Source organism: Aplidium turbinatum, chromosome 14 (genome assembly GCF_918807975.1).
Source record: "Aplidium turbinatum chromosome 14, kaAplTurb1.1, whole genome shotgun sequence".
NCBI lineage: Eukaryota > Metazoa > Chordata > Ascidiacea > Aplousobranchia > Polyclinidae > Aplidium > Aplidium turbinatum.
The window spans coordinates 9,074,123-9,089,076 of record NC_137485.1 but is presented as its reverse complement, the minus strand read 5'-3'; the positions used below and the strand labels follow the sequence as shown (position 1 = coordinate 9,089,076).

Sequence of the window (14,954 nt, the reverse complement as noted above, 5' to 3'; positions counted from 1 at the left end):
ACCACGATCAACCATCAAGCAGTTATTCAACCAGAAAATACTCATTTCAAGCATTTGTCTTGAAATTTTTATCCACATTCTATTTGAATAAGAACCTTCCGGTAACATTGGGGATCCCAATGAGGGAGAAACAAGTTGTTGATGTTTTAAGAAGAAAGGCAACAATATTTAATTTTTCCGCTCTGCTTAGCTTTTTTGCTTGGCATTGAACACTGTTTTATAGTGCAGTGCTAATAATATTGATTGCATAAACATGATGTCGGATAGGTTTTGGCAAGAAGGCCGAAAACCTATCTTAATTCACTACTTGAAAAATAGTTCTAACATGGTCTTCGTAGCCAGGCATACCCTTAGCAATTGAATAGTCATAAAATGTTAAAGGTTAATTAAACTATACGTTATTATTATTTAGTTACTTTACACTTTAAAGTAAAGAAAATACGCTACAGATCGAGTTAAAAAATGTTAATACTGAAAAATGAAGTTTTTAGGCGTATAGAAGAACCTGTTGCTTTCAGAGCTGGTGATTGATTGAACTCCTTTCGCGGTCTGTACACGCTGTCGATTTTGTTGTACTTTTCAGTCGTTATTCTGCACAAGCAACACGTTACATGACGATGAAAAATCGTTTGGCAACATGGAAATATTACATTGTCGTCAGGGGAATTTTTATCTGGACGATTTTTTTTGGTAATAGTAGTGCATAAAGTGGTAGGTAAAAGCTGCATGTCTTTGACAGCGTCTAACCAAGACTACCTTTGGAGATTATTTCTGTTAAAATGAACAAACTCTTGAAATATATATTTTATAAAAAGAGGTTATATAACAAGAAACATTGTAATGCATAACAACAAGCCTAGCCTTTCTAACTCTCCAGTTCTTGTCGATTAAAAGAACATGAAATACTGCGTATTCACAGTGTATTAATTTTCAGGAATATGAAGCACATCCTCACCAACTGCCCCCTTAGCCCTTCATGTGATGACAACGACCTCAAAAACATCACAAACAATGCTCTTATCTGGCTCCGACACTGGCGTGACAAGCTATGAATGAATGAATTTTCAGGAAAGAATCTTCCTGTTAAACTGACTTACCTTCCATCTCCTTGGGCGGGGGCACTTTTGCCGAGGTACACTTTTGATACGATTACTTTACCTGAGAAGCAGTTAAGTTTGAGCGATTTAAACCAATGTGAACATTTAATTATCCCACTATGACACCACATTCAATCACACATAGCTCCTTCGTAAACCCAATGATAGCAGAGACAGCATGATATTTTAGGATAGTTTTTTCAGCGTTTTCGGCATTCAAATGTAAGACATTATCATTAGTTGGTGTCTTTACATCAACAACACTATTGTGTGAATGACCGAATATGAGCTTGCCAGCGTATGAAAAAAATAGATTGATCCATGGCCACCTGGAGATGCGGCCTGATTTGTCACATTTTGCAGATTTTGATTACAGGTACTGCTAGTGTTTGAGAGACATTTTCTGAGAATTTTTTACTTTTTGCTGTCTCCTAATGATATAAAAAGCTTTTTGTTGCCTTGGTGAAGCAATAGCAAGTGAGAAAAGTAAGTCGAAAAACGCTGAATCAGACTGTTATTGAAAAATTAACAGTCTGACTAAAATCTTCGAAATCAAATTTTCTTTGTTTTTAAACATCTGAGGATGTTAAAACCTATTGTGCCATCTGGGAAAAACAGTAAAGAAAGCGCAAAAATATAATTTTTAGAAAAATTTATTTAAACATTCGCCCAAAGTTAGCAAAATCTGGAAATGTCTGCAAAATGTGACAAATCAGGCCGTATCTTTAGGTAGCCATGATTGATCGAAGTTTGTTAAAATTTATAAAAATAAAACGTTAAATGTAATATTTCAAAGCTAGTTTCTAGCGTTGATTCTAAATGTATTGGGCCAATCTAGACATGGGTTGCTCTCATAAACCAATAGCTACCAAGTACCAACCGTATCTGAACGGGCATGGATCAGCATGGGGTTCATTTTTCGTCTCTTGCAGAGTGTGATCCATCCTGGGCTTCTCAGATATGAAGAGGCTGTTAGACAGTGGGACACCTTCGTCCGTACTCTACATATATACAAAATGTGCATTGTAAGCATATAACCCATTAACCCTGTCTGCTTTGTAAAGCGCTGCAGAGCAACGCATATTTGCTATAGATACAGAGCAATATAGAAACACACATTAGGCTTAAATAAGCTTAATTAAAGGGCAAAGTGATAATCTGTATGTATTCTTACGTTTCGTCAATCAGACACGACTGACTTCTTCAGGGAGCTAGATCAAGTAACGGTCACCTGTCTAGCAAGGCAAAACACAGACTCACGTTGTTGTGAAATATTTAAACATAGAAAATAAAGTTTAAATTTGGGTGGCTTTGTGAACAGATTTATTACTTAAAAATAAAACGTTTCAATACAATTTTATGCGCGTTGAACACAACATAACAATCATAGACCTCGGAGTCTTTATGGAGATGAAATCCTTCTTCGACAATGCGATGGAGCTCCTGCTTGGCTCCAGGCCTCTTGGGATTCCAAACGTAGAATAGATAATCCACCAGCTTTTTGTAATTCCTATCAGCAACAAATATCTCGTTTCACTATAAACATTTGCATTGAAAGCAACAAGAATAGTAAAAAATTAAGAAGAGGAAATCTGCGTATTCAAAACAGGACATTTCCAAACACGATCAAATTTAAATTCTGAAACTCAGAAGAATTTTTTCTGTATGACGCATTTATGCTTTGGTTGTTACTGCAAGTCAAAGTCGTCCCAGCAATTAAGTTACGTGCTGATGACGATCACAATAATCTAAAATTGATCATACTTGTTCGCTGGCAATCCGCCTTCTTCATTGCCGATAGAATGCACCTTGTCATCAAATCGACAACGCAAAACCCGATTGTGAATTCGTGTAATTCCATGCATTTTAATGCCGGTTACGTTGTAAGCCTGAAGTAAACAAACCTTCATTGTCTGTAACCGTTACATCAAACACATTCTATGGACAGATAATTTTTTTAAATTTTCTGATTATTGCCAAACAAAAATTGTTACGGAAAAACCTAAGCGTAAATAAAGTGTTGCCAGATACAAAAACGAACCAATCATTTTGGAAACCAGGGATGAGAAAACTACGGCCTGTATACCAGTGTCTATTATAGAAACTAATCTGGTCTGCCAGAAAAGTCTATTAACATTGCTAGCAACCAACAAAGATAGAAATTATCAAATAACAAGAGTTGGGATTCATGAAATATTTTTAGTTTTTTACTTTGTAACACGCATGTTTGTTTCTAACCTTGTAGTCCCATGCGCAAAACCTTGACAAAACGAGATCATGGCAAGTTGAGTACCAAACGTCGTTTTGTGATCCTTGTTCAAACCGGACATTTCCGCCTGATTCCAGTTCAATGGTAAGACGTCGTATTGATGTAGTGGCCATTCCACTGAGAAGGTCACAAGCTTGCTTAAAGTAGGCTTCCATTCTGCCAAAAGAAATTGTTCAGAAAGGTAACACACCCAGATAGCAAGTCTGCAGACGTTGAATCAATGTAAAATACGGTTGATTTGCTGTCTGGGCATAAAGCACTTAGCCAGAAAAACGTATCACTTTTACATTGTTTCAACGTCTTGGAGTATAAAACGCCACGTTTTTTCGTCGGAATAACATAGCCTAGCATGTGTATCTTCAAATAGTAATCAATATCTTTACAAAACTTTTCCAGAAGTCTAACGACTAATGCCGGTATTGAGTAGAAAATAATCATTGACTTCAAGATGAAGTACAGCAGAGTGAGGATACTTTAGAGATTGGAGGGATATACTGTATATAAAAAAGAAACAAAGAAATAACGTTCCATCTCATTGCATTCATTTTCAATTTCTAAAATTGGACAGGATTTCTTTGTTGTGAAAATAACCAGCAAACATGCAATTGTCAAAAGCAATAAGACAAAAATACAATTTTCAATAGATATCCCACAACAAGCAATAAAGTGCTTCTGCTGTCTCTTAACCTCCGTTCTGGCTTCTCAATGCTGGGAAAATTGCAGATCATAAGTTTTATTATGATCCACGTATAAGAATGCAACCAAACAAATAAAATTTGTAAATAAAACAATCAGGTTTGGCAACTAAATAAAATATATTTGTAAAGCTTTCGCCGCCGTCAAGGCGGCTTTATCAGTACTCTGGAAAAGCACACATAAAACTTTCAATAATTCTTTTTAATGCTTTTTATTAGAGCACCGTTAAAGCCGCCTTTACGCGGCCAAAGTTCTACAAATAATATTCATATAGTTATCAAACCTGATTGTTTTATTCACTGATATCCTACAACACTTGTGTGCTGTCTCACATTACACGCGTGGCTCAGTGACAAAAAGGTTGAAGTCTCAACAAATTTCAACATCTCTTCACATCACGTTAATGTGAGGTCATTTTGATTCGTTTCATGTTAAACAATGTTTGATCATTGTATAACTCTGCTTGTATTTTATTATTTAACAATCAGAAACTGAATAATTACTTGCACAGTTTACTTCCAAGCATGAATTTGGACGTGGTTTACAATTCTTGTCAGCAGAAAGCTTTAATTTTAATTAAATAGCCTACATTTGCTAAATTAACAAAACTGCAAATGCAAGGAAAAGCAAAAAAATATATTTATGTGAAAAGTAGGGTAAAACAGGCTGAAAAGAGTACTTTGATAATAGCGTTACAATAGATAATATTCCGTTACTTGGGTTTGCTCGGCTTCATAAATGGCACTTCTTTGCACTTTGCTTCATAGAGCACTTTTTGTTTTTATTGTATCAAAAATTTGTGTGAGTAGTTAAACTTTTTAAGCTCTCATTCATTCAAAAGATGTTTTTAAGAGAAGAAACTCACTCTTCCGTTTGTTGCTTCCAGGACGAGATGCGACTCCTCAGAGTATCAAGCTTCGTGGATAGACGGTCATCGTCAGTGGCATCATGCTTCATCGCTGGAACAGCAGAATCTCCGACATGGTGGTTGTCTTCCTCGTGTGTCCCGATGCTCTCTTTGTAATCGTCATCCTGAAAATTAAGAAAAAATTTCTGATAAAGAAAGAAATTCATTTCCTAAACGATTTATTTGTTGTCGAAACAAGGAGACATAATTACTTATGTTTGAAGTTTACTTTTAAAGAAAAAAATACAGTTAGTACTATAAAATAAAAGACGTAATGGATTAGACAAGCACCACCCCCTGCTATGTACGATATTAAAAGGTAAAGTTTATTGCTGGTGATTGAGAATAGGGTGTAAAAAATAACTACAAACACACACACGAAATAACATGCCACTGTATCAAGTATTCAGTTTTGTAACACAACAATGAAATACATGTACAATTCGGATGGGAAGAAATGCTAATAATGGCCATAATGAATAACAACACTAAGATATTAAAAATGCTACAAGAAAATCTTAATTTGCGTGGTCGTTGTTGCATCTACTGGCTTTCACATACATTGCAGTAGTTTGCATCTTTGACATTAGGAAAATTTCTGACAAATTTTTAGCAACACAAAGCACCATTAGCTATCGAAATATAATTTTAATTCACTGACAGCAATCTCTTCCCTTTCATCGTCTTCACCATCCATGTCCTTTTCAGCGTCATCGATTTCTTGCTGTTGCTCAATCTATTGAAAAATGTAAAGGAACTTAACATAAAAGCATGTATTTTACAATATCACATATGATAAACTGTTTTATTCCTAAAAACTTGATTTAAACGAAAAAAATTCTAATTAGGGAGTCACCAATCAGACTTACCGACTTCAAAGAAAAATGAAAAGAGCGAAGTTTTTCTTCAGGGATTTGCAACAAAAGTCTTTTCTCCTTAACCAAGCGATTGGTCAAGTTTGTTAGATTACGACGAACGGTTTTAACCCTCATATTGTAATACATCTTTTTCTTCGTAACAGTAGCCTGCCAAATCAAAAACATTAAGCCATCTCAGCATAGCCCAACATCTACAATGTAAAAACAGTAAAATGGCAAAACATATACAGTAGTTAACGCTCAGCAAAGCTATATGGATTAAAAACATACGCCATGTGGGTTTGGAGTATGTAAGGGTCTTGATCGCTAGAGATGACTAATTGGGAGTGAAAAAGACGACACCCACATGAGAAGAAAAGCCACAAAACCGAAAAAACTTTCACCTGGCCACAGTAAAAATCGTTCTGGAGGATTGATATCAATATAGGTTCTCAACAACGCTTACCCACAGCAACCTCTATACAGAGGCCTTGCCAACGTCGAACGTATGATAACAACTGGATGCTGATGAACTTTTGATTTCAAACTCCAGGAGTCCAGAGTTTAAACGTCTCTCAAACAGTATATTTCTTGAAATGATTCTTACGAGAAACCAAATTGCTAAAGTGTGATCGCTGAATCACAAATCGCTGCAAAACTTACAAAGTCAACAAATATGCGACACTACAGTGATGTTTATGATATCATGGACGTTTCCGTATGTCAATGTGACTTTGCCTTAAACTATACTTACTTCAGCTAAGTCCCTCATTTGTGAACTTGATACATCAAAAGTGTCCAATCTTTCAAGATTTGGTAAATGATACAGCATGTGGGTGGAATAGTTACACAGAAGGCATACAGGGTTGTTTCGGTAAAGTGAATCCTGCAGAAGTTTAACAAATAAACTATAAGTAGGCCTATATTTATTGTATCTCTGCATCGGTGAGTCCGGTCCCTATTAGGTGATTTTTTTCAATTTTTTTTTTTTTAATTATCGGGTACCGTAGCCTAATTATCATTGCCGTTTTAGGGTTAGAGGTTAGGAACTCACCGAATCGGACTCACCGAATAGTAGCAGACCCACAGATCTAAGTAACAGTAGTTCAACTCTCGGAATGACTACTTGAGCAAAACACTTCAAGGACAGTAACACCGAGCAAAACACTTCAAGGACAGTAATACTTCAACAACAACAGAAACTTCACTCTGTCAATCTCGGCGACCGAGCCTGCATCCGTGGTTCAAAGCCTCTGCATCTACTGGGATGCATATTTGCAAGGATTAGGCTTCAAAAAAAGCTTTCTTAGCTTAAAAATAACACAATCAGACTCCCAACACAATCAGTCAATTGTACAAAGATAGTGAAACATAAGCCCAATTTTCTCATTATACAATCCTCTTCAACTGACCAAGCATTGCTCACTTTCTGTGATTAAATAAACATACTTTCATTCAGTGTGGTGTAAGAACCATAGAAAGTTTACCAACGAAAAAATATGAAGAAGTGCACTGTTTTCTTTATGCTTTCTATAACATCAAGTGAGTTGAAAAATAGGCGACACCTGCTTTTTACGTTTACAGGTTTGCGTGTCAGCAAACCATTCAAATATAGTGATTACTACCCAAAACACTACATATATGGTATGTACTAGGTTTGCTAAATTCGCTCTGCTTTGCACTAAGTATTATACTCTTTTTGTCATCATCCAAATTTAGTTTTGTCTCCACTAGTGGAGTGGCCGATTCTTTTCTTGCAGCGATTGCCTTCACTCCTATTATCCATCTCATTCTATCCACCGCATCTTCTTCCTTCAGTCCGATTTTGTCTGACTCATTCTTCACCTTTTCTTGTCATGTTCTTTTAGGATGTCCTCGTTTCCTCTTCCCATGTACCTTCAAAGTCAAAGCCTTTCAAAGAATACTTTGTCCCTCCCTTCGTAATACATGTCTATACAATCTTACTTCGTTTTCCCTGGTAAGTCGTACCTAAGTCTCCCTCATTCGTAGCATATCTATCAGTTCTTCAGTTTTTTCTTCCTCCTGGTGTTTACCACACCCATTGGTTTCACCATATCTCACCTCGTATCAACACATCTTGCATGAACCAACTTACTATACTGTATACCCCTTTTATTGCATTGAATTTCTCATCACTCTCTTTCCACATATTGCGCATGGGTTGACTTTGTTCTTTGCAACTATACCTCTACAACTTGCAGTGTTGATATCTATTGTGTAAGTAGGCTAAATCTTTGTGGACTATGTTGCATAATAGCTTGCGCAGCAATAAAATGAAAACACATACCTTCATACAAAGATCTTTAAGCATTGGTAGTTTAGCTAAATGAGTGAGATCTTTGAAAGAAGTGAGATTATTTCCAGCCAGATTTAATTTTTCAAGATGTGAAAGTGAATCGAGTGAAGATCCTGTCCAATTGACAAAATGAGATATATAACTTTAAAGCACTACAAACTGTTTGGGCAACACTGAAAGTTAAAAAAAAAAATTATAGTATTTCATAATATTTTTAAGACATTGCACTCAACATCCAAAGGTTTGATTTTTCATTGTCTAGGCTAACTGCACACATTGTATTTTCAAGTAAAACACTGATTAGCCTACTCATATTCTTTACCTAAGCAAAGAAAATGAACAAGGTCATAATCTCTAAAATTCTTGCATCTCCAACAAAAACCATGACACCAAAAAATTAACTTTCATATCTACCTAAACATGATATGTGGTTTCCAGCAAGATTAAGTTCCTTCAATGACTTCAAATTCCCAAGACTCTGTACAAAAACACATTTCAATGACGACATAAAACATGAAGCTATGTCAGGAAAACAAATGCTTTCGCAAGTGATAAAATCGTGAAACAAAAACTCTATGAACCAACTGTTCATGAAACAAGAGCTAATTTAACTCTCTCCTCCTTATGGCAAAAAGTTAAGAGTAAACAATCATTAGTAATACGAATGGTAAACGCTCAGTGGTCGCTTTATAGCTTTTGCAGTAGCTCAATGGTGTCTAATACAATGCACAACAAGCTCACTTCTCAGGTGTGGTGGTCAAAATCAAATGCAAAAAACTTTCTACATTTTAATTTTCTTTGTGACAAAACTTACTGCTGCACACAAAAGCATTAATATTCAATCTAACCTGTGTTGAATCAATAACGTTTTTTGACAAATCACAAGCTTCCAAGTGCGATAAATGAGTCACATTTTCAACTTTTTTTATGGAATTGCTGTACAAAAAAAGTTTGCGTAATGTCTTGTTGGATTCCAGTCCTTGAATTTCCTGAAAAATATATGCACACATACAGGATGCACAGCAGCTCAATGCAAGTAAAACCGCACGCAATCAGATCACAACAAAGAAAAAAGCAATGTTTTATAGTTGAAAATAGGATGAAACTGATCACAAGGCATTTAATTTTTAAATTTTTCTTCATTCCTCAACTTGTGGCAGCCAACCTAGAGTATAGCCATAAGACAAATGCAAAAGATTTTAAAGGTATAAGTGAGCTATAAGCCAATTTGCATGAGATTTGGCTATTACAACCACAGTTGACAGTTTAAAATGAAAACGAATATGAAGAAGACATTTAATGGATGCAACAATTACTTTGTTTGTTTTTTACTTAATTTCGACTAAATCCAACTAAAATTCAACATGGTAATTCAACAAAAATCAATTCAATTCAACTAAAATTTCTTAACCTTGTAGGCCTACTTTAGATGGAAAGGAAGTTTTTAATTTTTACATACAGTTTAAGCTTATTTTAAGCTTTTCGTTAATAGAAAGAATATTCATCCAAAGGCTGAGAAAGCATCTATAAAAGCTTAATCCTGGTAGTTCGCATACCTACAGAAGCTTGGAACCAGTGATGGTGACAATGGATAACATTTTTTTCTTCCTACTTGAAAGATGCATATGTTACATGTACATATGTATGTACATATAATGTATTACATATGAATATGTAATACGTTATATGAATATTATGTTACAGAAAAACCAACATAGGTAAGTTATTGTGAAGAAGGGAGCATTCTTCCTGGCTATCAGCACAAGCCTGAGTACTCACTACCTGCAGTAGTATATACATGCTAAATACATAACTGCTAGGTAGCCTACATAAACTAATACTACTAGGTACATGTATGTTACTTATTTATTTACTTTTAAGTTGCATTCACATATCCATAACTCCTTTAATGCAGGGCAATGCTGTAAATTTGCAATTTCACTAATGCTTTGTCCAACAATAACCAATGTAGTAAGATTAGGAAAATAATTAAGCCCGATCATTTGCGGGAATCCAGAAAAAAACATTTCAAGTTCTTTAACAACTGGTCCATTCCCTTCAAGTTGTGCATACTGAATTCCATTGCTAGTACACTAAACACAATTAAATGTGTAAGTCTTTTTTGGTTAGTTGCAGTTGAATATCAAATTTAAAACTATATTCAATGCTCTGTGATACAAGTTGATGAAATAAGCTTGTGAATCATGTGAATGTAAATTCACATTCATATTTTAATGAAATATGTGTATAAATATACTTTAAGCAAAACATTGAAGGTAAAAAAAGTGATTTTTATATTTTTAAATGACATTGCTAGGCTAGCTTAATTTAATCAAGTACTAACATTTTCAAGATATAGTCAAAACAAAATGTAAGCATGTAAAAACATAGTGTTAAAAAGCAAAATTTGACTTACAAGTTCCTTGATAATAGATTCTTGTTTTTCTTGTGATAGTTCTTGATTTTGCATAGCCATTTGTCGAAATTTCAAATGCAATTTCTTTTACAAGGTTTTACAATTTGGCATCAAAGCTTACATGCCGCAAACTTGTGCAGATTTATTATAACAACTACACATTGTAACACTCAATATGCCATACCAGTCTCATACAGATCAGTGCTTTTCTGAATTTGATAAAACTAGCAGAAACTCATAGCGTTAGTTCTTACTAGGAGAACACACAAAAAATTAACAACTTAAATAAGCGTTTATTTTGGATAATGATATGTGTTAGAATATTGCTATTAAAGAGCAATATAACCTTGACAATCTTTCTGATGTACTGTAAATTGTACACATAACACTTAGTTTATTCAAGTTTTTAATAAAGTTATACAAACTATAGTGAACAGAACAACATGCTTATTATCCCAACTCAAAAGGATGTGACTTAAAGTCAGTTCTACAATTTATGTTGAATTGCTCTGAATGGCATACTGTATAAAGACACAGCACAAACAGGCACATGCACAAAAGTCTAATTCTATTCAACTACTTACAGCCTCATTAAATGTGAGCTTCTAAACTGTATGGTACGTGCTTAAATCACTAAGTCTAAATTTCATAGTGATAACAGCAACTCTCTTAAAGCTAAATAGTCAGAAAGTTTAAGATATGGCAAATGCTAGGTTACTTTTATTCTTTTTTATTTAAAAAAACCTTTTCAGTTCGAGGATGAAGATCCCTCATGCAATTATTCTTTGTGTATATTTTTCATTTTTGTATATATACACATTTTTTCAATTATGTCATTATCAGACAAAAAGTTTGTGTTAGCATTTAATAACTTTAAATGTATGATAAGCAGTAAAAAAACATACAGTACAAAACGAAATTTAGGCTAGAGAATTGTCCTCAATCTATTGAGGTATTTCTTACCAGCTGTACAAAAAGAGCTTCATTTTTCTTCCTGTTCTAAGTCGTAGTTATAATTTTGTCTGCAATCAAACCATAACTGCCAGAAGTAACGGTGGGAACACACACCACTAGATCAATGAATGGGAAGTCGATCGCTATGAACCCCACGCACTTTACCTAGTTACAAATTTAAGAGAAATAACTACCGCAGTAAGACAATACGAGTAAAGGACATATCAAAATATTCGGTTAACTTTGGGATATAATTTTGTATTGCAGATGTTACAGATTTTTTGTGCTATTTATAAAATGGACATATATGTTTTTGTTGAAAAATTAAACCGGTTTTCATTAGCCATTTTAATCATGTCGCAATGAAAGTCTTCTGATTGCTAAGGTTGGGAGAACATTACATAAGCTACACGTCAGTTCAGTTTGTTTTTATTTCTGACCATCACAAAAAAAAGCAATACTGTAGCCTATTTGTCAATCATATTCATAGCAGAGGTCTAGAAAAGGTAGAACTGAAAAAAAGCGGACGAATCCTTTGAATGACTTTTTGAATAAGCAATACTATTAATCGACTCTCGAGGTGTGCTCTTGAGAGAGAAAGATAGAGATGTTTGTTTTATTTGCCTTCCTAATTCGAGTCGAGAAAAAGAATCACAATTACATAAAAATTGAAATATAGCAATAGAAATGTCTGGCAGAACCAAACAACCTTGAGGTTAACTAGTCAAGGTACTGCCTGACATCAGGCTTCATACATTGCAGCGTCAGAAATTTCAAATTTTACATTAGCTAAATCAATAAACTGCATGATTGAACCGATTGAACAGAAGCTTCGAAACGAATCTTTGTGTGCCACGGATTTGTTTATTTGTGGAAGAAAATACTTCATTTTATTTAGTTGTCGAGTGTTTTGCGAGTAAATATTGTGTAGTTTTATAAAACGACCTTGCAATGCAGGTGGTGATTGTTATTGGAAACTTTGAACTCGCAGAGAAAAGATAACTCAAAGAAACCTTGGAAAAATGTGAAGGCAAGAAAAGAAAGTGAAAACGTGAAGCAGGAATAGCCTACACGAGCGGAAATTAAATTGAGTAAAACAGTAGGCTAGACCGTTTTGGACAGAGATACAATTTATTATTATTAGAATGCAACTTTAATTCGCGCTATAGCTATTTTATCATTGAATCTTTCTCTTTAATTTTCTTTTAATTAACTGTTTTAACCTTTTTTACCAAGCCTACCTTTTAGTGAAACTATAAATGCTTTTAAATAGCCAAATTTTTGTTTCATTTTTATGTGTGAAATCTCCACAATTTTCAACTGAACTTGATTAATCAAACCTTATCTAAAAATAAATGGTAGCCTACGTATGTATTTGATTATAGGCCTATTAAATTTAGTTTATCTCCTGAGCGTTGCAATTCGTTTTTGAAATCGACTGCTGATGGCACTTTTTCTGAACAAGTCTTGTTTTCTCTTCTAATATCAACCGGTAGCAATTGATTCATTCTTATCCGTTTCCTGAACTTCGCTATATTTGTACGATGGATGTCCTTCCACTTTGTGATGCAGTTTTATAATACATTGTTATAATGCTCAACCCAGGGATATCTAGAGAAGGGGATATGAAGGCTCACAGCGATTGCCTTATTCTGATGACACTACCAGGGCGGTAGTTTGCAGCGCGTGAAACATGCGGTTCTTTTCAAAATTGCAGAAAGTTTTGTAGTGCAACTGGTACAATCAGCTACAAAAGACAATTATTAAATGTTACATAGAACATATTTAAAGAATACTTGTTTGGAAAGACAGTTGAAAAGTTACCAAAAAGCTGTTTTTCTTAACAAAGCCTTTGCGGTAGGCTAAATGTAAAGCAAGTATACGGGTAGTTGAATTAACAAGTAACCATAAGCATGCAGTGAGTATCCAGACCTGATGCTAACAGCGCAATGAAGGTTATCATAACAAGATTTATTAAACTACTATCGGTGCCAATTGTCATTTTACGATAAACAGAGATTATTTGCGATGAAAAATAGCCCTTCTATTGTCACACGTAATAAAAGCCTTCGTATCCCCTTCTTTAGATATCCCTGGCTCAACCCTATTGTATTGCTGTGTTTGTGTCTGTTTTTGGTATTGTTGTCAGCGCCGGATTAACTATAGTAGCACTAGCAGATGTAGCAGCTGCTACGGGCCCCGCGCTTCACAAGGCTTCGCGCTTGATGGGCAAAATTATTCATTGATTAATGAAATTGCAATGAGTTAACTGTTTAAATTTTATCCATCATTAAACTAGGCCATAAAATCCACCAACGGACCACCCACTTGTTTGACCATTGGGTCACTAGCTAATTGTTCAACAATGTCTTCCTTTATGTATTCAGATTAAAGATGTCAAAAATTAAAACAACTAGCAATAAAACAGGATTGTTTAGTTCTGAAAATCTCAACAAAGCTGTGGAAGATGTTTTGAAACGAAATATTTCTGTTCGAAAGTCGGCAAAAAATATGATATAGCCTACTGTAGGCTACTACGAACAACGTTGGCTTGTTATGTTAAAAAATGAATCAATAGATAGTGAGAAAACTACCGTACTGCACCAACACCCGTGGCATCTACAAAACGCCTGTCTGATATTTTAAAGTTTTCTGCAAATTTGGAAAAATATGAGATTTAAAAGGAGTAAAATAAACACCAAAAACACTTGAATCTCATATTATGAAATTGAATTGAATATGAAATAAAATTTCATAATAAAAGCATTGTTCTAGTGCGTATTGCTTATCTTGTTGTGTTGTTTGTTTGTATGTTGTTCGTGTATTAAATAGTCCAAAATAAGCTCCAGTGCATCAACTTTTTGCCATGTAAAAATGACCCGGTGGTCGAATAGCAGTGGCCCGTTGGTCGTATAGGGGTTTGACTAACGGGGCACTTGTTACTATAATTTAATAGTTATTTTTCGGAAGTTAGCTGTTGGAACACTAAGAAACTTTTTGGCTGAATATACCAGTGTATGTGACCTACTGTTGTGCCAAAAAAGAAGCACGCATGAGCTTTGTATGGATAAAAAATAACTAGCCTAATATGTGAAAAATGTCCCGTTGGTGAAACATCTCCCCTTGTTAAAGAACGTTTTCTTTTCAAAAAAGAGGTAGCCTACTGGAGAAACTTGCAAATGACCAAGTGCAAAAGGCAGAATGTCGACAGCAGACAGATGGACTCCTTGAGAAAATGGAGTTGCTCGAAATTGGAATCTTAGTGGTTTTTTGAAATAGCTTACCCGATCGCTTCCAGGCAAGTCAAGTCTCTCTTCAAACAAAGCGGCAAAATCTCATCATTGCTTCAGCGCTGTGTGCCTCTTTGGCAGGATCCCTACAGACTTTCAGAGAACAATTCGCTAAGTTTGAGTCAGACGCGCAGAAGCTGACTCAAGTGCC

General features: G+C 34.9%; 1 protein-coding gene across 1 annotated transcript in view; it reads right to left on the bottom strand.

Annotated features, from left to right (window-relative positions):
• LOC145782758 (leucine-rich repeat-containing protein 9-like) overlaps positions 1 to 10,800 on the bottom strand; it is a 28,499-nt gene extending 17,699 nt beyond the window's left edge. Inside the window, exons 1-15 of the mRNA XM_082594516.1 lie at positions 10,560 to 10,800; positions 10,018 to 10,236; positions 8,992 to 9,132; positions 8,558 to 8,621; positions 8,135 to 8,256; positions 6,581 to 6,712; positions 5,839 to 5,994; positions 5,631 to 5,705; positions 4,928 to 5,094; positions 3,336 to 3,522; positions 2,862 to 2,986; positions 2,490 to 2,607; positions 1,978 to 2,098; positions 1,098 to 1,158; positions 506 to 591 (exon numbers count right to left, since the gene is read on the bottom strand). Coding sequence (XP_082450642.1) covers positions 506 to 591; positions 1,098 to 1,158; positions 1,978 to 2,098; positions 2,490 to 2,607; positions 2,862 to 2,986; positions 3,336 to 3,522; positions 4,928 to 5,094; positions 5,631 to 5,705; positions 5,839 to 5,994; positions 6,581 to 6,712; positions 8,135 to 8,256; positions 8,558 to 8,621; positions 8,992 to 9,132; positions 10,018 to 10,236; positions 10,560 to 10,619 — 1,834 coding nt within the window. The 5' untranslated portion in view covers positions 10,620 to 10,800. The remainder of the gene's footprint in view (positions 1 to 505; positions 592 to 1,097; positions 1,159 to 1,977; positions 2,099 to 2,489; positions 2,608 to 2,861; positions 2,987 to 3,335; positions 3,523 to 4,927; positions 5,095 to 5,630; positions 5,706 to 5,838; positions 5,995 to 6,580; positions 6,713 to 8,134; positions 8,257 to 8,557; positions 8,622 to 8,991; positions 9,133 to 10,017; positions 10,237 to 10,559) is intronic.
• Between the last annotated feature and the right edge of the window lie 4,154 nt (positions 10,801 to 14,954).